At 42.9% G+C, this 25,689-nt stretch overlaps 2 protein-coding genes across 3 annotated transcripts in view; one reads left to right on the plus strand and one right to left on the minus strand.

Annotated features, from left to right (window-relative positions):
- The window catches only part of SH3YL1 (SH3 and SYLF domain containing 1), a 44,456-nt gene extending 35,415 nt beyond the window's left edge, over positions 1-9,041 (minus strand). Inside the window, exons 1-2 of the mRNA XM_015425693.1 lie at positions 8,899-9,041; positions 1,736-1,846 (exon numbers count right to left, since the gene is read on the minus strand). Coding sequence (XP_015281179.1) covers positions 1,736-1,846; position 8,899 — 112 coding nt within the window. The 5' untranslated portion in view covers positions 8,900-9,041. The remainder of the gene's footprint in view (positions 1-1,735; positions 1,847-8,898) is intronic.
- A 281-nt stretch (positions 9,042-9,322) lies between these two features.
- On the plus strand, positions 9,323-24,859 carry ACP1 (acid phosphatase 1, soluble). Of its 2 annotated transcripts, none has more exons than XM_015425694.1 (6): positions 9,323-9,429; positions 19,525-19,598; positions 19,694-19,807; positions 22,383-22,444; positions 24,313-24,418; positions 24,548-24,859. In XM_015425694.1, the coding sequence occupies exons 1-6, from the start codon at positions 9,390-9,392 to the stop codon at positions 24,623-24,625; spliced, it is 474 nt and encodes a 157-aa protein (XP_015281180.1). In that variant the 5' UTR covers positions 9,323-9,389; the 3' UTR covers positions 24,626-24,859. The 2 variants fall into 2 exon arrangements, with proteins under 2 accessions (XP_015281180.1, XP_015281181.1); XM_015425695.1 differs by lacking the exon at positions 19,694-19,807 and adding an exon at positions 19,858-19,971.
- Positions 24,860-25,689: the final 830 nt, after the last annotated feature.

Below are 25,689 nucleotides of genomic sequence, written 5' to 3' on the forward strand. Positions count from 1 at the left end.
GATCCAACATTGGTGTCTCTTATGTTCTTATATATCTAATTCTCAACATGCCCCCTATGTGTGGATATCTAAATCTGCAAATAGGGGGCACACTTACCCCCAAAAAGTTTTCCTGCAAACTTGGGTAATCCCCTAGCTTTGCAGAAAAAAAATGAAATTCTGAAAGAGTGATTAACACATGAAATTCACTGCCACAGGAGGTGGCGGCGGTGGCTACAAGCATGGATGGTTTCAAGAGGGAATTAGATAAACATATGGAGCAGAAGCCCATCAATGGCTATTAGCCACAAGGTATAGATAGGAACTCATAGTCTGGGGCAAGAGATGCACTGTATTCTTGGTGCTGGGGGGGGGCAACAGTGGGAGGGCTTCTAGTGTCCTGGCCCCACTGCTGGACCTCCTGATGGCACCTGGTAGTTTTGACCACTGTGTGACAGAGTGTTGGACTGGATGGGCCATTGGCTTGATCCAATATTGGCTTGTCTTATGTTCTTATGTAAAACTGAAAAAAATAAATCGGGAGGCTTAAATTCCCTCCTCCTCCCAATAAAAGGCATCTGCACATACGCAGACAATGCTACTGTCCAGGCCAGACTCATCCACACTGTTGCCACTCCCAACAGAGCCGCCACTGTCCTAGCCTGAGACCCCAAACACCATCGCCGAGCCTGCTGCCACTGCCAGGCCAGCCATTGCCACTGCTAAGCCTGTTGCTGGTAGGAAAGCTACCACTGCCAGGCCGGCCATTGCCACTGCCAAGCCTGTTGCTGCCACCAGAGCTGCTGCCAAACCCATCAATGGTGAAGAAGCAACCTATGGGGTTGCCGACCCCCAAAGGGGTGTCAGGCCAGTCCAGGCTGCCGCCATGCCACCCACCACTGGGGAGGCTACTGTGAACCTCATTGCTGGTGCCAATGGCCAGAAATGAAGGGCCAGGCTTGACTTTGTCACCTCAATGCTGGGTGCCTCCGCACACTGGCTTTCTGCCTCCTGGGGTCCCACAGAGCGTGCCCTGGCAACCACAAAGGATACAGGCTCCTGAGATGGGAGCCTGTAATAGGCACGCCAGGTTGGATGAGGAAGAGGAAGAGGGGAAGGAGAGAAGGAAGAGAAAGCACTCACCAAGGGACAGAGAGGAGTAAAGCCATTGCTGGGTTCAAAGGCAGGGAAAAGGGAGGATTGGCTCGGGGGGGGGAGAAAGAAAGGGAGAGATGGGGGTATTAGGGGGGAAGGAAAGATAGGGGTTGACTTGGGGGGAGAGAGAAAGACAAAGAAGGAGGGATTGGCTTGGTGGAGGGTTGGAAAGAAAAAGAAGGGGAGATTGGCTTGGGGAGAGAAAGAAAGGGGAAGATGGGGGGAGAGGGAAGAAAGCAAAGGAAAAAAGCCCCCTCCCTGTAAGTTCCTTGAGGGTCCCCACTTGTTATCTCCAAACGCTGATGTTTTTCAGCGTCTTCACTCAACATTTATTGTAGCATTGGGCCACTGCTTTTGTAGCTTTTGGGCCACTGCTGCCTCCTGGAATTTATATCAGTCACTACCATGAGAACAATTTATCAAGACTTATAGTCTCAACACCAGCGTTTTGCCATTTTGCATTAAATATAGAGCTCATGCTTTATTCTTCTAAAGTGAGGTCAGATAAGAGGAAAGCCAAGAGTGAAGCTTTGCTGAAAGACAGAAGGATGAACTAAAATTCCAATTTAAAAAAGAGACAGAGAGAGAGATCCTTACTAACCAGGTATGATCTTGTCGGGTCCATTCCTGGATGTTATTTCTGTAAATTCTCTTAAGATTTTAGCTGCTTTTTTTGCTTCTGACTTCAAATTGGAAGGTATAGGGTTATTCACTGAGAAAAAAATGATAAATATTATAAAAGCCATAACAAAACCTTGAATATCAAAGGGTTGGAACGATTCATGATACTTTATGAACATTCAGTGTTTGGACTGCTATGACCTTGAGCATCCAACTTAGCACAAAATGCATAATACTATATAGCTTTCCTGCAATCTCAGCAAATTATAACTGGACTTTTGAGAAATCACACCAATCAAATGCAGTAAAATTTATTATTTTGTTAAACACAACAGTGGGAATACAGCCTGTCGGTAAGTGACACATTCCTTCAGCAGTAGATTTGAACTATGCTTCAAGCTACGTAAAGAATTATTCCAATTCCCATTCCAATAGCATTCAAGGGAGACAGGGAATGTAGCAGGAAATTTATAAAAAGTTATTCCAGAGAGAGGATTTTATTAATTGATAGATTTGGAGTATTTGGTGAGAAATGCTTATTCAAGAAAGATGATATAGAAACCCCATCTGAGTCAGCGCGGTGCATGCTCCACGGTGCTTGCTTCAGGGCAGAATGTCATCAGAAAATTGACATACTGTTTAATTTGCAGGTTTCTAAGGGAAGCCTGTCTATCCATAATTAGTATTCCAACTGTGTTATGTTGGCTTAACTCCTTTTAAACAAGCTTTCTTTTTACTTTGATGACTTTGCTGAAGTCTTTAAAATAAAACTCATGGTTATGGCCCTATTAAGGCAAAGCATAAAAGCTTGCCATTTTCATCAAACAACTGACACAACTTACAGGAATAAAGATTTGAGCTACAGAACTTGTGGGCCATCAGATCCATTGTGAATAGAATTATGTAACCTATTCTTCACAGTAGAAAAGGAAAAGGAAAGAACAATATACACCTTTTCCTGCACTAAAAAAGCTTACAAAATAGAAGACAGGGAAAGATTTTTTAAAATGACAAAAAATAACTTTAGAAAATAGATAACATTTATAGTGTGCAAATGGATCAAAGAACTGATATTTTAAAAAATTACAATCTGAGATACAGAGCAAAAATCCCAAACAGAATCTTGCAAATGTGTCTAAAGATTCTTGGAGACAGCTAAATTCTCAGCTCTTGACCAATATCTGGCTATGGCTTAGATATGAGAGGGCTGACACACTGGATCAATACAAGTAATGGCTACTGCAGAGACTTACAAATCTCTCCACAGATTATTGCACAAGTGGATTTGTCAAGTGTAGACCAGATCATAACAACTGGTGTTAGCCGAACTGCTTCATCTACAGCAATTGGCAAATTTTAAACTGGGTGCTTGCCAACTATACCAAGGTCCCGTTCCTACCAAAGGGTTACCAGAAAAGGAGTCGAGGCTGGTGTTGTTAAAATAACTGTCTTTGAGAAAATATATCACATACAAACAATACGGATGCACTCACATATTCAATCAAGTTCCTCAAAAATACAGTATTAAAATCAGCACATTTGCATTAGCAGGTAAGGTGATGGTGGGTGATACTTATCTGTCCTGAAGCTTGTTCGCTCCAATGAAGAATAGATGGGAAGAAAATAGAACTCTAGGGAAGTTTAACACACAGCCAGAACCAGCCAGCATGTGTGGGTCTCTTGACTGCAGATCAAGAGATCAAAGTGGAGACAAGGGTTTGGGGATAGCAAGCTGGACAAAAGGGGAGTATAAAGCAGATAGGGGTCGTTGTGGGGGTTGCTAGCTAGGAAGGGCCAGGCCAATGGTCCTTACCTTTTATAGATGACCCTTGGGTGGGAGGTAACGGTTCCAACCTGTGGACCCACCTACCTGTTAGTGCGTCCCAAAACTAATCCCATTGGTTGTGTGTAGTGAGGGGTGGCTACCTAGAGGGTTGGCCAATATTGTAATCTAAGACCTAACTCAAAGGATGGCATCTGGGCAAGTGTGAAAACTTGGCGTCATGGTGCTCCCTTGAAGTGCAGATGAAGCTTGACCATTCCCTGGTCATCAAAGGTCCATCTGGCAGGAAATGCCAATGCAGAAATAAAGCAGAGATGTGGCGTGCGTGACTGCTAACAATTCAACAATGGGGGCTGCTTCTTCTCAAGTTGTTGTTTTGCTGACAATAATGGAGATGTGTGCTTCCTCACCAGGCTGGCAGCTGAAACCTCATTCACGTGTAAGGCTTATGCAGGCACCTTCTATGTGTAGTATCACAACAGGTGATTTGTACAGCTGTGTGTGTGTGTGCACAGTCCATTGTGTGTGTAGCAGCAAACATAAGTCCATAACACAAATATCAATCTCATTCCTTAACACTGGCGTGTTTATAGAAAAAAGCATAAGACAACTCACAACTCCACCCACAGTCTTCAGAGGATAGATATCTAGATACATTTTGCTAGTTTTAACTGCTTTCCCTTTGTACTCTGATAGTGTACAATAACACAACAGAAGCACGGACTTTACCAATGCTATTTTTAAAATATCACATATACACTATAGTTTAATCATGGAAATCCAGCTTTGGGCTGTGATCTAAGAACATATTCTCATGAATGGGTTTAGCGCCTCAACACAGAATCCATTATCTAAGCTCCCAACAAGATGCTTTGAATTTATTTTATGACTTTATCTCAGGGAAATCTGCTAGATAACCTAATTAAAAGACAAAAATATTATCAAGAGGATTTTATGAATCTCACAGGAAATTACTTTTGTATTCCAGAACAGTTGGAATTGAGCATCTAAGTACACACACATAGAATTCTCTATCATCCCCCTAAGCAGGATAATCTCTCTGAATGAAAGCTGAAATATATTAGAGATGGGAGAGAGAGAGAGAGAGAGAGAGAGAGAGAGAGAGAGAGAGAGAGAGAGAGAGAGAGAGAGAGAGATGGGATATAGGGGAAGCATGAATTTGTCTCTTATTAAAGAGTTGGCATATTTAGTTTCAGAGGGTAGCTCTGCTGGTCTACAGTAAAACAGTCAGATTCAAGCCCAGTAGCACCTTACAGACTAACAAGATTTTCAGGGTATGGGCTTCTGAGAGTCAAAGCTCTGTCTGTCAGATACCACAGCATCAAATTCACCAATGCAATGCCAGGCAAAGCAGTTGCGATCTGAGTCCCTTTCTAAAAGCAAGGAAGAAAACGGTAGTCTGAATTTAAGAGGAGAATTATTTGGTGATTTTTTAATCAGACATTTTTAGTCGCTGCTTACCCAGGGTTCTCATGGCAATTTACAACAATCAAAGTAAAATCCCTGCTTGTGCCGGCCACAGTTCTTACCTCACACACTGTTGAATTACCAAGCAAGACCTGGTTAAAAGAATGCTGTGGGTTCAAAGGACCATGTAGGGAGAGGCTGTTCTTAAGGATATATGGGTGCCAAACCATGATTGGGCCTAGAAGAATGCTGACAGTCAGTGCCATTGATATAACACTGTATAGAAATATTGCTTCTATATTCACATGCCTTCTCCTGTGATGTCTTTTGATAACATGCTGTGTCTTGTTTCCTGTTGCAAGCCAAATGGTGAGGCCACATGGCCTCAATAGCCATGCCATAAACCCACATTCTTTCACACTTTCATGCCAAAAGCCAGACCTCATGGCTACACTTTCTGGCCCACATGAGACAAGTCATGTACACAATGAAGTAGCTGGAGTTTGGGTCAGCTGACTGCAGGCAGGGTCTCCAAACTTCCAGCCAATCCCACAAACCTGATGTTAGCAACCATGGCAACCAACAATTGGGCACACCCATGCCCACTCGCAATTGGCTGATGTCACATCTAATTTGTGAGTGGAATTGGGGTATAATTGTTTGATCCCTATGGGAGTGAGTGCTCTTCTCTTCCCCTTGCTCTCTCTCCCCTGTCATTGTTTGATTGCACCTGAAATGCTGTCTCTTGGAAGACAAAGAGTTGCTTTGTGACTTGGAGCACATGAGTGTGCAAAAATGGGATTTCCCTTCAAAATCCCTTGGTACTTGGACTATCTTGGACTGATGAATACTCCTGACTTGGTAACTATGAATCATTAATGTTTAGCTAAGGCAAACAGCCCTAGCCTTTGTTATTTTTGTAATCTCTGGTAGTCTATGCTAAGCTCTGTACTGAATAAAGATCCTTCTTATTGCTAATTTGTCTCTGGTGTTGTAACTGAATTCCAAGACTAAGTCTTGTGCCTAACCCTGACCACATATGCTACCTTGGTAAGAGTGTGCATCTCTGGATAGAGTTGCTACTGTGTTAAATCCCAGATGCTAACTAAGGGTTGGAATCTCTCCCTTAGGAAAGGCAGGGACTAGTGAAAAGAGGTTCTGGTGGCAAATTGTTGTGAAGACCAGAGATAGTATAGACTGTCTCGTGGCTTGTTATTTAATGTACTGAAAAGTACAGGATTCCCTCCCATCCCTAGACTGGCCTGGGTGGGCTAATCCCTGTACAAACATACATTGTTTACAGTTCCCCAAATCCATAGGAAGGGAAGCAGCTGCAGTCTCAACTAGCTTAAAGTTACAGAGTCATCTTCAACAGCAGTCCACACACAGCAGATTATAGCCTGGAGACTATAAAAGCATGAATCATCATTGAAAGAGTCTGTCTGCTAGGGAAGAGCTGGAACCTCCATAATCGATGAAGCTAATAAAAAGCTACCAATCACAACCTCCTCCCTGCTTATAAAAAAGCACCCCATGTATTGTACTCATTCCAATGGGGAAGTCATAACCCCATCAGTCACAGGTAATCCAGATTCTTCCAGGGCCTGAAGGCATCTCCTCCAATTTGTGTGGATTCAATTTCAGTCTGTCCTAACTCATTCATCTGATCAGCACCCAAGCTGCTGGTTCAGAAGAACAGCTGCAGTCCTTTCCTTGATAATATGGGATTTACTTCAGAGCACTGTTCCCTTTCAGCTGAATTAGTGTGAGCTAGCTCACAGTTTTTTAGCCTCCGGCTTACACATTTTTGTCTTAGCTCAGGAAGGATGGCTCCAGAGCAAACTAATTTATGCAGCAGCCAAATCACTTGCTCACAACTTTAATGCCAGTAGCTCACAAAGTAGAATTTTTGCTCACAAGATTCCACATCTTAAGAGGAAGTATTGCTTCAGAGTAGATCTGCTTAGAATTGCTCCCAAATGATTCATGACAGAAATATAGGGCTGGGTGCCATTAGTATGCTGATGACATCTCTCTCCAAGATTATGGATGAGTTCTCCAGGATTAGGAGGTCATCCCTGGGAAGCTCTGCTTACCTTCAGCTTTAAAACTGAACACCACAAAAGCTGAGCCAGCAGTATGTATACAAGCTGGAAAACACTGAACTAAAGTAGGCCTATTTCTGACTGATTTTTAAAAACACACACATTTCAGTTTATACAATGAGGATATGATATGCTATTCTGTTGTATAGTCTGATCATTTAAAACAAATAATAATAATAAAAAATAAGGAACCTGGGATGGCGTTGAGAACCAACCATACACCAAGAAGTCTCCCATTCAAATCCCATATTTGACATAATTCATTAGGTAACCTCAAGCAAAGTGTTCATTCTCTTTGTCTCAGTCAATCCCCACTTGCAGAATGGGAGTAATAATAGTGGGTTGCAGGATCATTCTCAGGTTTGCTAAGCAATGTTTGTGATGTATCTTTGGCACCATATTAATTTCGTTTTGCCCAACTCTTCAGTCAAACTTCGGCTCCCAAAGCATCTGATGTCAATTTAAAACTCCTACTCATATTGACTAAGATATAACAATAACAAGGACTGTTTAGGAATCAGGATCTCAGTAAGGTCTCAGTCCAGGCATAATGCAAAGGTACCTGGCTGCTTCCTCTGTATGTCTGGTCTCACTGATGGCAATTGGTGGTAACTGAGAAGTGGCTACAAGCTGGAGCTGGGCCTGTATAAATAATCTCTCACATATGCTACTATTACTATGAAATTTCACTTAATGAAAAAGTGCATTCATGTATAAAGCTATTTTTTCTTTTTTCTTTTCTTTTTTTCAACTTAAAAACATCTCAACCAAAATTGAAACCCCATTAATTTCAATGGCAAGCAAATAAACACATGATTGAAAAAGCAGTGGGGAATTTTTTTTAAAAAAAATCTTTGGCTAGGATATGCCTACCTTTCCTCATCAAGCATTCTTTAATAAGCCAAAATGTCTGTGCTTTCAGGCATCTATCCACAATAATTTTTAGTGAGTAGATGGGAAGGCAGCTAGAATAATGTAATCTTAATAACCATAGGTAATAAGATATTGATAAGTATATTTTACTGAATATTATGTCATTGAACATTACAAGAAAACACTGAAGACTATGAATTCTCAAATACATGTCGATCACTAATTTATAGAACAAACATCAAACAAAAATAATAATACAGATCAAACTTTCATATCAGCTGACATTACCTAAAACACAATATTTTTCATTGCAAGTACCCACATAATCCTTGGCAAATACTGAACAATACAGGTGCATGTGTGAGTCAATAATCTTCTAACACAACCAACAATTTAGGCATAACAAAACAATTAAGTTTAGGCCAATTTTAGTCAACGTAACTAACACTTAAAGAGAAGGACCAGTGAATGTAATATTGATTTGGTCCATAAAAGTCACAGATTTGGAGGAATGTAGCATTACCAACCCTCAGTTCTTAGAATGCACTGACCCTTAAATCCAATAGAATAAATACCTTCATGAAAGATCAGGCAAACCAATTTGGGCAACTTTTTTTGATTGAGTTCCCAAAACTATTTTTAAAAGCAACCACATGCTACTGGACAATGTGAGAACACAAACTGAAATCACTTGTGCACAACACAGAGAAAACATTAGTTCTTTCTCAATTGGACTGAAAATCTAAAAATGACAGGTGGCCTTTCCAGACTATGGATTTTTGAGATTTACACCCCCCCCCCGTATTATTTTAAATATTCCATGTATTTCAGTAAGAGCTATTTAGAAATCCAGCAGAGGCAGGGAGGGGAAAGACGCCAAGGAGATCCACTTTCTTGAAAGATTTCCTCCGCCAATTCGTACCTTCCCTTATTTATGAGCATCCATATACTTACTCCTTTCAGTGCGCTCATACACACACACGAAAACCCTCGATGGAAAAGACTCTCCCAATCTTGGCAACACCACATCAAGCAATTGCCAGAAAACAGAGAGAGGAAAGAGTACTACTTCCCTGTGCAAAACGCCACCTACGAGAAGCTGCTGCTCACCTGGAGCAGGTGCATTGAGCAGGGGAATAGTGGACCAGCCAAATGCCTGATTTTTAGGGTACCGCTCTCGGTGAAGGAAAGTGGACGCATGCTGTTGTCATGTTCTGATCATCATATGTGTTTTTACATTTAAAAAGGACAATATTTATTTATCCCTTATATATTTTTTAAAAACAACCACAATCTTTCAGCCAGGCACTATACGAAGACGGAGTTTCAGGGGCTTTTCCTTTTGTTGCCGTAAAGCAGCGAGCGGATTTCACGACAGTTCTGGAGAGCGGCTTCGTGGTTGCTGTTCCGTGGCGGCTTCCTCGCCAACGAGCTTCTTAGTGAATATGGCGTGTGAGGTGAAGTCTGTCTTGTTCGTGTGTTTGGGTGAGTGGAAGACGTGGGGCAAGCACAAGAGAAAGTTGGGGAGGCAGCATGACCAGTTAAGAGGGTCTTCTGATTGCTTGTATCTGGGTCGAAAATAAAAGATGGGAAGTGCTAATGTGATGAGTACAAGAGCATGCAAAATCAGCTCGGGGAGAAAATTGATCAGAACGTCTTCCTTTTATTGTTGCTCATCTTTCTGTTTGCATAATAAAGTGTTCTCTCTAATTGCATAACCTAGTTTTCTAACCTGTCGTCAGTAGTAGCCTCTCTTTCTGTCTTCTTTCTCTCCTGCTGTTTGTTTTCTTACTATTTCACGTGGTTACTACCAATGTTCCCTCTAAGCTGTGGAGTCTTGTGAGCAAACATTCTACTTTGCGAGCTACTGGCATTAAAGTTGTGAGCAAGTGATGTGACTACTGCATAAATCAGTTTGCTCTGGAGCCATCCTTCCTGAGCTAAGACAAAAATGTGTGAGCCAGAGGCTAAAAAACTGTGAGCTAGCTCACACTAACTCAGCTTAGAGGGAACACTGGTTACTACTCTTCCTTGGCTCACCGGTAACTTCCCTTCGTTAGAAGCGCTGCTCGCCCATCTGTGGAGGGTTACTAGTTACACTGTAGTTGTATGCGTGTTGATTCAGAACTCCCAAGTAATGGGCAGAGGGTGGCAGCCTCAAGTAGCATTGTGGGTCCGTCTGACAGCGGAGCGGACCCTGTTGAGTTTAATTGAATTACTTACAGGTAAGCATCATTAGGAGCTGCGGTGGCTCAAGTGGTTAAGACGCTGAACTGCAGGCTGTGGAAGGTCAGTAGTTCAGCAGTTCGAGACCCGGGTTGCCGCATGACGGAGTGAGCTCCCGTCTCTAGTTCCAACTCCTGCCAACCTAGCAGTTCGAAAGCAAGAATTTGCAAGTAGATACATAGGTACCACTTTGGTGGGAAGGTAACAGCGTTCCATGCGCCTTGGTGTTTAGCCACATGCCCACGGAAACGTCTTCGGACAGCGCTGGCTCTTCAGCTTTGAAATGGAGATGAGTACTGCAACCCTAGAGTCGGATTCGACTGGCTTTCGAGCAAGGGAACCTTTACCTTTACCTTTAAGCATCATTAGGATTGTAGATTTTAAGTTGGGTCTGCTAAGAAAAAGGAATGAAGTGGAGGGAAGAGAGAGCAGTGAAACGAGATACCCTGTGCAATATGCACATATTTGCATGTCTCTTTGGGGGCGTGGCAGTGAAGTGATTTCATGTAGAGTGTATTTTGTGGCTGTGAGGTGATGGCATATTACAGCATTTGTAATAGTTTTGTTGAAAAAATAGCAGGTACAGCTTGTCAAATAGGGGTTTGAAAATTGGAGCCTGTTGAGATATTTCTTTTACATTCCTTTTCTATGGGTCAGAAGAACCAGCTAACTAGTGACAAGGGCATTGTGCCTGTACAGTCTATTCTATAACATGATAAAGAACAAGAGCATGCTGTAAACTGTGATTACTGTATCTGTAGTTATTTTTTTAGTATTGCATACTATCTTAATTAGTATTATGGATGTGGAAAAATTAGTATAGAAAGAGGCAAAATCACTTCCTTGTCTCTTGAGCCACTTCTTTGTCCACTTATGATAAGGGTGACAAAATTACTAGCTTATAATTTTATTTCTATGCATACCCAGCCATTCATCTGTTAATCATTTCTTGTAGCTGTCTTTCATTTGAGGAAACATCAGCTCCCAGCTTGTTTGGGGATAATTTTTGTTTTCTCCAAGCTATCAGGGAAGGGGCTATTCACAAAATTGCTGTTGTCAAAAGATCACATTTGAGCTATAATACAAAACTAAGGAATCCTGCCAACCTAGCAGTTCGAAAGCAAGACATTGCAAGCAGATAAATAGGTACCACTTCAGTGGGAAGGTAACAGTGTTCTGTGCGCCTTGGTGTTTAGTCATGCCGGCCACATGACCACGGAAATGTCTTCGGACAGCGCTGGCTCTTCGGCTTTGAAACGGAGATGAACACCACAACCCTAGAGTCGGATTTGACTGGTTTACAAGCAAGGGAACCTTTACCTTTACCTTTTTACTAAACTAGGCTATCCTATATACGTTCACTAGGACAGCTTTTTACGTTCCTCCTCTTTTAAGGACTGGCTGTTGTCTTGCAATATGAATTTGGTCCACAGCTCTTAGTTGCATAACAACTTTGTCTTGTCAGAGTGTGGTCTAATAAGGAATCCTCATTGCTATTTGTGTCAAACTACAAATGCCAGAATGTACAGAAGCCTAGTAATAATGCCTGCACCTAGATGTCTGAATTACTTCAATTATGCAGAAGAGGAGCACATAGAAGAAACTTGAAAAAAATTTCTTCCCCTGGCCTTGCTGTATGCCATTGGTAAATTCTCTAGCCATGTCACAATTCCTTACCAAGCTGCTACACTGAATCAGTAGCATTTAGCAATGGGAGTTACAAACTCCCTAGAAAGAGGAGGGTTAAGGGATGTCCCTGGGACATATTTGTGGGTTTATTCTATTGGTTTTAATGTTCTAACTGTGACTTGTAACTAAACTACCTTGAGCCACAGCAAAAAGGCAGGATATAAATGTTTAAATAAATAATAAAGGAGTAGCCATTCGTTACATTTTTTTTTCTAAACAATGCCTAGTAATTTTCCGTTTGTTTGGTTGCCTGGAAGAGACAGGCACAGGGCTGCAGAGTTACATCATGCTGCATGCATTGCTATAGATGCTGATTTTTGTTTAGTGGTTTTTGTCAGTTGTGGATCATGTTGCAATTCTTTAAGTTGTGGGAACAGTCTTTTGTTTAAAAAATTGGGCCATACAGTTTCTTCTGTGAACAGAATGCAGTTTCTATCTTAGCAGGTATTCCAGTTGTATGTATTTTAAACTATGGTGCTAGAGAAGAGTCTTGAGAGTCCCTTGGACTACAAGAAGATCAAATCAGTCAATCCTAAAAGAAATCAACCCTTTCCCTGGAAGGCCAGATAATGAAACTGAAGCTCAAATACTTTGGCCACCAAATGAGAAGGGAGCACTCACTGGAGAAGACCCTGATGGCAAAGGATGAGATGGTTAGACAGTGTCATAGATGCAACGAACATGAAGTTGAGCAAACTTCAGAGGACGGTGGAAGACCGGAAGGCCTGGCGTGATTTGGTCCATGGGGTCGCGAAGAGTCGGACTCGACTGTGCGACTGAGCAACAAAAAATGAGGCTTCTGCTTGAATGCTTTGAATCCTTTTAAAATAGCATGTCAGAATCTTTCCTTCCTGGTTAACTTAGGGAGCTGATAAGAACTTGATGATGTGATGGACTGCACTTTTTAAAAGCTTAGAAGTGCTGTACAAACAGCTGAAAGACTGTGAAGGTTTAATTTTTCACAGAAACAGATTAGCTTGAAATATATGAACTAAAGTCTGTGCATGTACTGATTTTACCTCAGAAATGTCAACCCCTGGCTTCACCAGACTTTCCCCCTCTATGTTAAATAAAATATTTTTTTGTTTTTTAATTTCAAAACTCCTCGAGTGCCATTTAAGTTGTTTAAGTTAAAGGTGGCTCCTGATCCTTCCCTCAGGTTCCTGGGTTAAGCCAACAGCCAAAATATCATACTGTGACAGCGTGGGACAGCCAGAGTTCTTCAGCACTCCCTACACTGTCAAACGGGGAGTTAGCACTGAAGATTGAAGAGATCCCTGGTTTGGTGTGATTAGAAACTGCCCTTAGAGAAGAAGAGATTGGATTTATACCCCGCCCTTCACTACCCAAAGGTGTCTCAGAGCGGCTTACAAACTCCTTTCCCGTCCCACAGAAACAGATTAGCTTGAAATATATGAACTAAAGTCTGTGCATGTACTGATTTTACCTCAGAAATGTCAACCCCTGGCTTCACCAGACTTTCCCCCTCTATGTTAAATAAAATATTTTTTTGTTTTTTAATTTCAAAACTCCTCGAGTGCCATTTAAGTTGTTTAAGTTAAAGGTGGCTCCTGATCCTTCCCTCAGGTTCCTGGGTTAAGCCAACAGCCAAAATATCATACTGTGACAGCGTGGGACAGCCAGAGTTCTTCAGCAAAGAAGAAAACACATTACTAGGGTGGCTCAGTCAGTAAAGGGAAAGAAAAAACAGAGGGAAAATCTTGCTTCTGAGAGAGATAATTTATTTATTTTATTAAATTTATAGCCTGCTCTCCCTGAGCCCGGCTCAGAGTAGGTGACAACAGTTATAAATATACAAATATACAGTTTTAGCCTTCTAAAACATAACTTAAAGTAAAGGTAAAGGTTCCCTTGCTCGAAAGCCAGTCGAATCCGACTCTAGGGTTGCGGTGCTCATCTCCATTTCAAAGCCGAAGAGCCAGCGCTGTCCAAAGACATTTCCGTGGTCATGTGGCCGGCATGACTAAATACCAAGCCACACAGAACGCTGTTACCTTCCCACCGAAGTGGTACCTATTTATCTACTTGCAATTTCTTGCTTTCAAACTGCTAGGTTGGCAGGAGCTGGAACTAGAGACGTCATGCGGCACACTCGGGTCTCGAACTGCTGAACTACCGACCTTCCACAACCTGCAGTTCAGCGTCTTAACCACTTGAGCCACCACAGCTCCAAAAAACTTACACATAATCAAAATACAATAAAATCAATTGAAAAGTTACTAAAAAATTCGCAGTGGTGTGAAAACTCATCTTGGGGCAATCTACAGACATCTAAGAAGGGGAATGGGGGGAAGCAGGGGGAGAAGTGGGGCGGCCAGAAACTGATTATAGCTTTCTGGCTACAGGCCCAGCACTGTCCTCAACCATAGGCCCGGTGGAACAACTCTGCTTTGCAGGCCCTGTGAAATTGTACCAGATCCCGTGGGGCCCTGACCTCTCCTAGAAGAGTGTTTACCAGGCTGGAGCCGGGGCTGAAAAGGCTCTGGCCTAGTCAAGGACAGCTGGACACTCTTTGGAAGCCCAACATAGCAAGTTACAGTAATCTAGCCTAGAGGTAACTATTGCATGGATCACTGTAGCTAGATCAGAGGGTGACAGGTACAGGGCCAACTGTTTAGCCTGGCGAAGATGCTAAAACGCCAGCTTAACCACCTTTGTGACCTGGGCCTCCATAGAAAGGGAGGCATCCAGGATCACTCCCAAACTCTTCATGGACAGTCCAACTGTTAATGGCACCCTGTCAAGAGGGGGGAGTTGGCAATCCGTCCAGCCCAGCCACAGGACCTCTGTCTTTGCTGGATTTAGTTTCAGTCTGGGGTTTTTTAGCTAATCAACCATGGCCTCCAAACCCCTGGCCAGATTTTCTGAGGCGGCCTCCAGTGCTCTCTCTAAGCTGTAGAGTCTTGTGAACAAAAATTTTACTTTGTGAGCTATAAGCAGTCACTGGTTGATTAGGCTGAGTCTGCTGAAATTGAATCCGACGAAGACGGAGGTCCTTTGCCTGAGTCGGGGCCGTCCAAGGGTAGGGATCTCGCTTCCGACCTTTGATGGGGCTCCATTGGTGCCAGTGCCGGAGGTTAGGAGTCTGGGAGTGCTCCTGGATGCCTCCGTAACAGTGGAGGCCCAGGTAGCAGCCACTGCCAAATCAGCCTTTTATCATCTCCGGTTGATCAGGCAGTTGGTTCCCTTCGTCGAACGCAGTGACTTGGCAACAGTGATCCATGCAACGGTCACCTCGAGATTGGATTACTGTAATGCTTTCTACATGGGGCTGCCCTTGTTTCAAATCCGGAAGCTGCAGCTGGTGCAAAATGCTGCAGCCAGGCTGTTGATGGGACTCTCAATTTGGGAGCACATTCAGCCTGTGCTAAAGGCATTGCACTGGCTGCCTATAGCATACCGAGTTCGTTTCAAGGTGCTGGTTCTTACCTTTAAAGCCCTTTATGGTCAGGGACCTACATACCTGAGGGACCGCTTTTCCCCACATATTCCCCAGAGAGCACTGCGTTCAGGGGCCCAGAACTGACTGGCCCTCCTGAGTCTCAAGGAGGCTAGGCTGTCGATAACCAGGGCCAGGGCTTGCTTGGTGGCAGCTCCATCCTGGTGGAATGAGCTCCCAGAAGAGATCAGGGCCCTGCAGAACCTCTTACAGTTCCACAGGGCCTGTAACACAGAGCTCTTCTGCCAGGCTTTTGGAGCTGCCGCCCCCCAGTAACAACTAGGATGGGAAGCCCTGTTGCCTCTGGAATTTGTACTAACAGCCTCTGCCAGCCGACTGAAAGACATCTGAAGGAGATCTATGAGCCATCATTGATTTAATAACAACTTAATACTAGCACTTATAATGTTATTGTTAATTGGTTTTAATACTGTTTTAAATGTTTCAATTGTTTTATTGTAATTATATGTTGATTTTATGTAAGTCGCCCTGAGCCGGCCTCGGCTGGGAGGGCGGGGTAGAAATTTGAAGAATAAATAAATAAAATAAATACATTAAAACTGTGAGCGAGCAATTTGACTACTGCATAAATTAGTTTGCTCTGAAGCCATCCTTCCTGAGCTAAGACAAAAATTTGTGAGCTGGAGGCTAAAGAACTGAGCTAGCTCACACTAACTCCCCTTAGAGGGAACAGTGGCGGCCTCTGGTCAGCCGCTCTTCAACAGAGCTGGGTGTCATCATCAGCATACTGGTGACATCCCAGCCCATGATTCTGCACCAGCTGGGCAAGGGGGTGCATAACAATGTTAAATAGTGTGGGGAAGAGGATGGCCCCCTGTGGGACCCCGCATAGCAATGGGTATCATGGTGATACCCGCTCCCCTAGCACCAGGAAAGAGAAGGGGTTCATCATAGTTGGTTAAAGCATTTTGAACGCCCAGACTCCTTGCAGGCCATTCAGTTGCTCTAGATCTCTGCTTGCTGTTATTTAATGTGAAACTTCTGTGATCGCATGATGCAGAAGCAGATGGTACTCTGCTGAAATCAGGGTTTTTTCCACTTATTTCGTTAAACTAATGTGTCTTGAATCTGTTACTTTTTAAGGCTCTCATTACCTGAGCTCAAAACAAATGCACACAAAAACAAAGGCAAAGCACACTGGCTACAGTTATCAGAGGATGATAACATTGTTAATATGTTGAACTTCAAGTACTGAACTCCTTGACAGCTAGGAAGGGACATTTCTGGATGTGCGCAATGACGTCCTTTATGAGAACTGATTGGATAAAAGTTGCAGGTAACAGCCTTGGTCCAAAGCAAAATCCAAAAGCTGCAAATAACTTTAAAAGGTGTTTTAAATAGATAAATAAGGGGCATTGGCCAGAAGCCTGTACTTGTCCAGGCTTTATCTGCACTACAATTCCAACAATGATGAATACAACATTGCCCTTCCAGTAATTTAAATGACCAAAGAAAGCTGTACAGCAGATTTAGAGTCCAGTGGCACCTTTAAGACCAACAAAGGTTTATTCGAGGTATGGGCTTTCGTGTGCACACAAACTTTATTAAAAGTTTTAAAGCTGGTTAACTTTAAAGATCTTAGTAAAAGGTTTCCTTTGCTCTAAAGCCAGTCGAGTCCGACTCTAGGGTTGCAGTGCTCATCTCCGTTTCAAAGCTGAAGAGCCAGCACTGTCCGAAGACGTTTCCGTGGTCATGTGGCCGGCATGACTAAACACCAAGGCACATGGAACACTGTTACCTTCCCACTGAAGTGGTACCTATTTATCTACTTGCAATTTCTTGCTTTCAAACTGTTAGGTTGGCAGGAGCTGGAACTAGAGACGGGAGCTCACTCCATCATGTGGCAACTCGGGTCTCAAACTGCTGAACTACTGACCTTCCACAACCTGCAGTTCAGCGTCTTAACCACTTGAGCCACCGCAGCTCCAAAGATCTTAGTACATCTCTCTTAAGTCTAGAGGCAGTTTCACTTCAGCTGTAAAACCAGCAAACATTTGGGGAAAATAAACTAAAATATATTATGTGTACTTCTTTCATGAATTGGTGGGTTAGAAATAGGTTTCAGATAAAAAATAAACAGCAAAAGGTGAGGTACAGAGGAAGAAATAAAACGAAGCTTAATAGTAAGATTTTTTGTATTAGGAGGGAATGTCCATAAATGCCCCCTTATCAGCATCAATACAAATGGAAGAGCAGACTGTAGTCCAGATTTACAAGCTGTTGAGAGGATGGAGAAAGTTGATCCATGTTTTCTTGACTACTTAAATCAAGCTTGAAAATCTGTATGTGACATGAGGTGGGACAGCAGGACAAGTAGTTTATGTCTCCCCCGATATAGTTTTCTCAGTATTTGTTTCCCCAATATAATTGCATTTATCTTAGACAAAAGGACTAGGTGTGTCTTAGGAAAGAGAAACTTTTGCAGATTGTAAACTCTGACTTCAGTAGGTAATTTGGAATTAGGAATAAAATCTGGAAAGTTTGGGTTCTGCTATACTGGTAATGTACGGTGGTCAGCCTATTGAAGATCATAAATCAGCACAAGAAGTGCCTTGCATCAGTAATGCTACTGAAAACAGCAGAGCACTTAGAACACTGGTGCATAGTATGGCCAGCAACCCTTCAGAATTTAACTTGAAATGTAACAGTGGCCCCGGTCACACGGGAGGCTTTGATCCGCAAGAGGGACGGATCGGGGGCACATCAAGCGGGCGCGATCCCACCGCAACATCTGGGAAGCGGTGTGCACCCGTCCCCGATCCGTCTCTTGAGGCCGAAGATGTGGATTTAAAAAAACCCTTCAAAACACTAGTACTTACCAGAAAATCCACAGCAGTAGCGGCCGTGGGATCGCCGGCACGCCCGTCTCTCCCGCAGCATGTGAGGTCCTGCCGAACTGCACATGCACACACATGCGCAGTGGGATCGCCTCGCTCTCCGGTCCGTCGGCCCTGGCCCCCCCCCCCCCCCCCGGCATCTGGTCATGCCGGGGAAGAACTGCAGGGCGGCTGGGGGGATCTGTCTGATCCCGCCGCCGCGCTTCTCTTTTGATGTGGCTCAAAAAAGCCGCACTTTAGCCGTGCCTTTTCCCCCAGTGTGACCGGGGCCAGTGTTAACTTCTAAGCACCAACTGAGGTAGCCTTATGCTATGAAGGCTTGAATGACTCTTGGCAGTTTTACCACCTTACTTTCTTAGAGCAGTGGAAAGGAATCTTACAGCCACCTCATGAAATCAATACTGATTTCTCACAGTCACTCTGTACATGGCTTTGGGGAGCAACAAAATAAAGAGGTCTGACAGTACATCACAGGCAGAAGATACAAGCAATGGATGTGGTACTTAAAAGCTACAAAGGACATTGATTTAATAATGCAGAAAGGATCTTTGGTATTCACAGAAGACTGTCTTGTATCTTTCCCATGGCACAGCTGAAATTCTGATCTCCATTTGCCTTAATGCTGTGGATTCATTTGTCCCAGACGCACATGAATCATTAAGCTATCTCAAGTGAAGTTATCCCATTTTCAGTTTTCTAGGAAATACTGTTTTGTGTGCCACCTTTAAATGCTCAAAAACCAGGTAGCTGGTTTTTACTTTAGAAGCATGGGAAACTGCTTTTTGGGTGCTAGGTGTTTACAATCTCCTTCCCTTCTCCCCACAACAGACATCCTGTGAGGTAGGTGGGGCTGAGAAAGCTCAGAGAGAACTGCTCTTGAGAGAACAGCTCTGAGAGCTGTGACTGACCCAAGGTCACTCAGCTGGCTGCTTGTGGAGGAGTGGGGAATCAAACCCGGTTCTCCAGATTAGAGTCTGCCACTCTTAACCACTATACCAAACTGTGCTCCAGAATCAGAGATGCTAGAAAGAAAGGTGGGTCGGATTCCTTCTCCACTGACCATAGGGTTGCTATTATACTCTTGAGTAGGGATGGGCATGAACTGGGAAAATGTGGCTCCGTGTGTGGTTCATGGACAAACCACAAACTGAACCCGAAACCAGGAGGTTTGTTCACAAACTGAACTGATTCGTGGCCCTGCAAACCCCATTGAAAGGGACTGCAGAAGACAGCCTGAAAAGCAGCTGTGTGGCCATCACAGTATCACAGAAGTTTTTCAGCTGACAGAGGTGCATGTCTGTATTTTAAAAACATTATACTAAATCCTTATATTTCTATTTCCTGCAGGGAATATTTGCCGATCACCTATAGCGGAAGCTGTATTCAGAAAACTTGTAACTGATCAGAATGCTGAAAACAAGGTACATTTTTGTTTCTGGCTTCTGAAGCAATACTTCTCTTAGCATTATAATAGTAGGGAGAGAAAATGTAAATTTTTGAATTTGTCTTTCTGTAGTGGAGGATAGACAGTGCGGCAACGTCTACGTATGAAATAGGAAACCCTCCAGATTATCGGGGCCAGAATTGCATGCGGAAACATGGCATTACCATGAATCATATTGCCAGGCAGGTACTGTACCCATGTTTCTTTAAATATATGTGTGTTGTTGTTGTTCGCAGTGGATGATAGACAGTGCTGCTGTTTCTGACTGGAACGTGGGGAGCTCCCCAGATGCAAGGGCTTTAAGCTGTCTAAGAAATCATGGCATTGAGACCACCCATAAAGCGCAACAGGTAGAAAGAGTCTGTTTTATTGTTTGGCAGAAATCATGGGAGTGTCTTTTTTTTGGTGGGTTTTGTGTGTGTGTGTGTGTGTGCATGCATGCCTGGAAGTCATGGTGACTTCTGGCGACCCCTTCCGGGGGCTTGGATGTTTTTCAGAGAGGTGGCTTGACAGCCTGCCTCTGCATCCTGAGCCCTGGTATTCCTTGGAGGTCACCCTTCCAGTTACATACCAGGGTCAGCCCTGCTTAGCTTCTGACATCTGATGAGATCGGGCTTGCCTGGGCTATCCAGGTGAGGGCTTGGGAGTGTCGTATGCTGTAATTATTGTCCAGTCCTGATAATGGGTGTGTTCAGTGCATGCAATGATGAAATATTAAGATGTAGCTAGATGCTAGTGCCTTTTAATGCTGTACCCTGAACATTTAGGAAAGCAGGTTGGATTTGGGTGCTGTTCCATCACCAGCTTAATGGTATTTATAGGACATGCACATACTGCAAGCCTTTGTTTTGCCCACCATGCTATTAATGAAATTCCTCTAACCCTCAGAAGAAGAGTTCAGGGGGATTTGTGGGCTGCAGCAGGACAGGGGATTAGAGAAAGCCCTATTCTGTGAGTTTTGTGCTGCTGCTGATGGATCCAATCCAGTGACGTTATCGGGAGGGGGGGGGGCTTGATATTCCTGAGTACTAAAGCAGAGGGTTTGATCCAGATCTGTGACAGCAGAAGGTGCTGATAACCACAGAACTCTTCCATGTCCTCCCCCAATCTCAGCAGACCTTTCGAACTCTGGCATAGTTTATTCCTGGGTTGCGGGACCCTCGTGGACAAATAGCCCATGGGACAGGTGGCTACCATGGGGAGGGAGAGGAGGACAATTTGCCCTTTCTGCCTCCTCCATCACCAGAGCTGTGTTGATGGGAGAGTGTGATTTTTATCTCCCCCTCCCACAGCCTCCTGGCCCATGGGGTGGGTCTCGCAGTCTAGGGACCTTCCCTCCAGTTGAAATTAGCTGTGCTGGGAGGAAGGGAAGGTGGGAATGATCTGCAATCCCTTGTGTCCACAGACAGCTGGATCAGACCCGAAGTCCTGAGGGTCATCTTTTACTTTTTCAAACAAGAAATACTGGTTTGTGGGGTAGGTTCCATAAACGAGCCATTAACTAGGGCCACATCTGACTGTCATGGTGCAAATATTCATGTCTAGGTCTGGTAGCTTTTTGGAGGAACATTGCTTGTATGTTGAGAAACTTATTCATGTTTACTTCCCATGTGTAAACTGAGCGAGCTTCATAAAATGTTGAAGCTAGAACTTTCTAGACCTCCTGAGCATGTAATACATGTTACATGTATGAGTGGCTGCCTTTCACACAGTACTATGATACCAAGATTCTCTGGCATGTGTACTCTATCATTCTCTGACTTGAGGATTTATTTATTTATTTATTAGGTAGGATTTTTAAACTGCCCTTCCCTGCAGGACATTTCCTCATTCATTCCAGCTTGTAGTGTTTCTGAAAAACTGTTGAGATTTCTTTTTACCAAATCTGTTTTAGCACATGCATGGTCTTTTCTGACATTCTGGCACAGGGTTGCCAGTTTTGGGTTGGGAAATACCTGGAGATTTGAGGGGTGGAGCCTGGAGAGGGTGAGGTTTGGGGAGGGGAGGGGCCTCAGCAGGGTATAAAGCCATAGAGTCCACCCTCCAGAGCAGCCATTTTCTCCAGGGGAGCTGATCTTGGTCATCTGGAGGTCAGTTGTAATAGCAGGAGGTTGCCATCTGGAGGCTGGCAAACCTAGGCCTGGCAGCAACCTTTGGGTGACTTCCACCCGACATGCATGACTCAATCCCTAGACCCACATTTGCATGTAGGGGAGAGCTTCTGCCTGTTGAACAGCTACCTTCCTTATGCAGGGAAAGTCAAGATCCATCTAGAAAATCATTCGATATGCAGAACCTTTTTTTACACAAAGTGGAGAAGAAAGGCACTTTCAAGTCTAACAGACTTTATTAATTCTAGCATGTGCTTTTAATGCAGTTAATTGCCCAGTGGCCTGCCCATTTTTCATGCATAGTATTTATTTTTTTTTGTAATCAGCTACTCCTGATTCTCTGCCTGGAATAGTTATGGATAAGGAAGTAGAATAGGCTGTTTTCAACTGTATGCATGCTTGCAAGAGACTAATTCTTACACTATATTTTTGAGACAGCCCATATGAGCATCTCTTGGTATGGGTACAAAACCTCAGATTTTACAGAAGTTCCAGTGATACTTAGACTCTCCCCCCCTTTGTTTAAAACCACACTTACATGAATATATACGCAAAGAATTCTTATTTACCAATGCATATACTTTTGGAATTCTGTACAGGTGTCGTGGATCTCTGCTTAACAGTCTTTAAACATATTTGTTGTATTTTAGATTACAAAGGATGATTTCCAGACATTTGATTATATACTTTGCATGGATGAAAGCAATTTACGGTAAGTTGTACAAAAGAAGCATTTCTGCCAATATTGATGTTGTTTCTGCTAAACAGAGCCTCAAAATGTGTTCTGATTACATGGAACATGGAAGCTATAAGCTTTAAAAAGTGCCCCCTGCACATGTACACACACACAACATACACCCAGAGTTGCTTGGCAGTTGTCAGGCAGCAGCCAGACTACTGGTGTCTTACTTACAGCACAGCAAAATGTTCCTCCTGCACGCAACTGATCACCAGTCTTATTCTATAGTAGGAGAAAAAGCTGCTGACATGAATGTGTCTTTGAGACGAATCATCATATACAAAAGCCAGTGTATCAAATCTTCCTACAGAGTTGTTAAGTTCCTCTCATGTGCTAGAGCTGAAAGTGTATCTTACCACAGCAACTGATTCCCTCATAAATGCCTGGGACCCATAATAAAGCTGCTGCCGTTTATATTGAAAATTTTCTGGTTATCGAAGGCATTGTTTTACCTACATTTAGTTGCCTTCATAATCAAAGAGAGATGGGTCAGTGGCATGTGGAATCCTCCTTTTGTGACTTGAAGATATTTTCCTTACTGAGGCAAACACTTCATTATGGCTTGATTAAAATGTTGTAGGGCCATCAGGTGCTGTGTGTCTTTGGCTGGCCATATATGACCCTAGGCTGCCCACTTAGTCTTGCATTATCTAAACCAGAGACGGCCATCAACCATGGAACTATTGGCTTGTACCCCACCAACTGTTAGAGCAATGTATATCTTCCTCGTGTTCTTTTCTCCCCTTCCTCTACCCCAGATGTCCTTTTGACCCTGAAAAGATTATTCCTGGGTTTGCAGGACCCACAGAGACAAACAGCCCCAGGGGAGCTGCAGTGAGGATGGGAAAGGAGAAAGTGTAAGCTCCACTGACAAAAGGAACACTTTTTGCCTGCTTCACCCTCCTCACTGAAGCCATACACATCCCACCCCAAACTCTGCAGTTATTCATCCATGTAGGTCCCACAGCTACAGCAGTCATTGTTTCCAGGGTCAAAAGGGACTGGTGGGTGGGGGGGAATTGAATGTGGGGAAAATCCACATACTGTTGGCTGGCTGCCTGCAAGTCAGTGACGATGGGTGGAAGTCTGAAGCAGCGTGAAATGCTTTCTGTTTTTGTAAAGTTGAAAAATGAGAAGATGCAGTAGAACTTATTTATTTACTTCATATCCCATCTTTCTCCCCAGTGGGATCCAAAGCAGCTTACATTGTTCTCATCACCTCCATTTTATCCTCACAACAACCCTGTGAGCTAGGCAAGGCTGAGTGAGTGTGACTGGCCCAAGGTCACCCAGCAAGCTTCCATGGCAGAGTAGAGATTTAAACCTGTGTCTCCCAGATCACATATTGTCCAGCATTTCAGTCATTGGTGCAGTACTGGAGAATGTTCATGAAGAATATTGTTTTTGAATTGACCAGGAATGAAAATAAAGGAAATGTAATTAAAATAAAGGAAACACATAACAAAGGAGTATTCTGCAATGGACGCATCGAAGTGTTTTCTCTGGAATACATGAACAACATTTTTATTATACAGAAGTTAAAGTTGAAAAAGGGAAATGAATTGGGGGAAAAAACAATGTAAATTCATGTCACTGACAAAAGCCAGTTAGCTGTATTGTCCTGTGCTTATTGCTGCAAAAGGTAGAGATTCATAATTACTTTTTATACATAGTGTCCTTGATACCATTTGTAGAAAAGAAAGTGCATCACAAAGTGTCGCTTGCAGTCTTTCCGTCTCCTTCATACTTTACAAACTCCAATTACAAACCTGCTGATATACAGTAAAAAAAAAGCACATCATACTTCATTATAAGAGGCTGCTTTATATTTTCAATTACAGAGATCTGAAAAGGAAGAGCAGTCAAATTCAGAACTACAAAGCTCGCATTGAGCTGTTGGGCAGCTATGATCCCCAGAAACAGCTTATTATTGAGGATCCATACTATGTAAGTAGCCCAGCCCCTTTACCCCTGTCTAACAAAATCAGTCATAGTATCTAATGAATACATGTGTTTACAGCAGGCATTGATGCCCCTGATCACCACTTATCTTCTGTTTCTCTTTTTTTCCCATAGGGGAATGATGAAGATTTTGATACTGTTTATGAACAGTGCCTTAGATCCTGTAAAGAGTTTTTAGCAAAACCTCATTAACGTGCTCAAGTATTTCTGAAAGTAACAAACAGTAGCTCTTCTATAGAAGTGTTCTAGAACTTAACTGATATCGAATTGTAATAATGTGCCTCTAAAAGACATCCCAGTTGAATTCTAGTCGTTTTTGTTTTGCATTGCAGTTCCTGTATGTCCTATTTGAGAAATAGTAGACTTTCAGATATCAGTATTGTGTTTGATCATCCATGTAATGGGAGAGAGGTTTTCCAACAAAAAGAATAAACATCAACTCTATATATTACATATAAGAATTCCTGTATACATATTCTGATGAAAAGGCTTTCATGAGTCACTGCTCATGTCTTCGGACAGCTCATACCCTGCTATAAATTTTGTTAGGTTTTTAAGGTGCTACTGGACTCTTGCTCTTTTCTACTCTTATGGACAGACGAACATGGCTACCCATCTTGATTTTAATGTATTTGTAAGAATTACAATTACATTTTTCAGGCAGTTTCATACATTTCCTGTGTTAGCTCTTTTGTTGTCACATTATTAGGTACTGGAGACAGACAAAATAATGTTTATGTTCAATAAGCATTTTGTAAATGTTTACAATCGTTTAGAATATAGTAATTGATGTGTGAATTTTGCAGCTTAGCATAAACATAAGAAAAGCTCAAAATGTTCTAAGTAACAGAGTTCAATCTTGGCTTTCTTTTTTTGTTTCAAAAAAGCTGTTCTTTCTCACTGTTGAAATGATGCTTGAAAGTGAGTAGGCAGTGCCTTGTGAAATATCAGAAGCCAAGAGGTTGCCTGAAAGAGATTTCCAGTAAGTGGGCCTTCAGTGCTCTTGCTTCTGCCTTCTGTTAGCACAAGTGGAATAAATTATGCAAGAAATATGTACATGAGTTTAGTTCACATAATATATACAAACTGCAGCCCCGTTGTTGAATTTTGACTTTGGGCTGTGAGCCAAACTTCTGTATTGGCTTGCTGAGGTGCCCTTCCACTCACAGTAGAAGCTGGGTTTCCTTTGTATTTTCCTGTTCTTTATTAAATCCTTTTTTAAGGTTATGTGATCTGTTATAGATTGCATCTAATTT

This window comes from Gekko japonicus, unplaced genomic scaffold, assembly GCF_001447785.1.
Source record: "Gekko japonicus isolate JY-2015 unplaced genomic scaffold, Gekko_japonicus_V1.1 scaffold1336, whole genome shotgun sequence".
NCBI classification, from domain to species: domain Eukaryota; kingdom Metazoa; phylum Chordata; class Lepidosauria; order Squamata; family Gekkonidae; genus Gekko; species Gekko japonicus.

What these genes read in the sequence shown, in the direction of transcription:
- ACP1 (XM_015425694.1), top strand. Translation starts at nt 9,390, where the DNA reads ATGGCGTGTGAGGTGAAGTCTGTCTTGTTCGTGTGTTTGG. An exon ending in ATCAGAATGCTGAAAACAAG is followed by an intron (nt 19,599 to 19,693) that starts GTACATTTTTGT and finishes GTCTTTCTGTAG; the next exon opens with TGGAGGATAGACAGTGCGGC. An exon ending in ATGGATGAAAGCAATTTACG is followed by an intron (nt 22,445 to 24,312) that starts GTAAGTTGTACA and finishes TTTCAATTACAG; the next exon opens with AGATCTGAAAAGGAAGAGCA.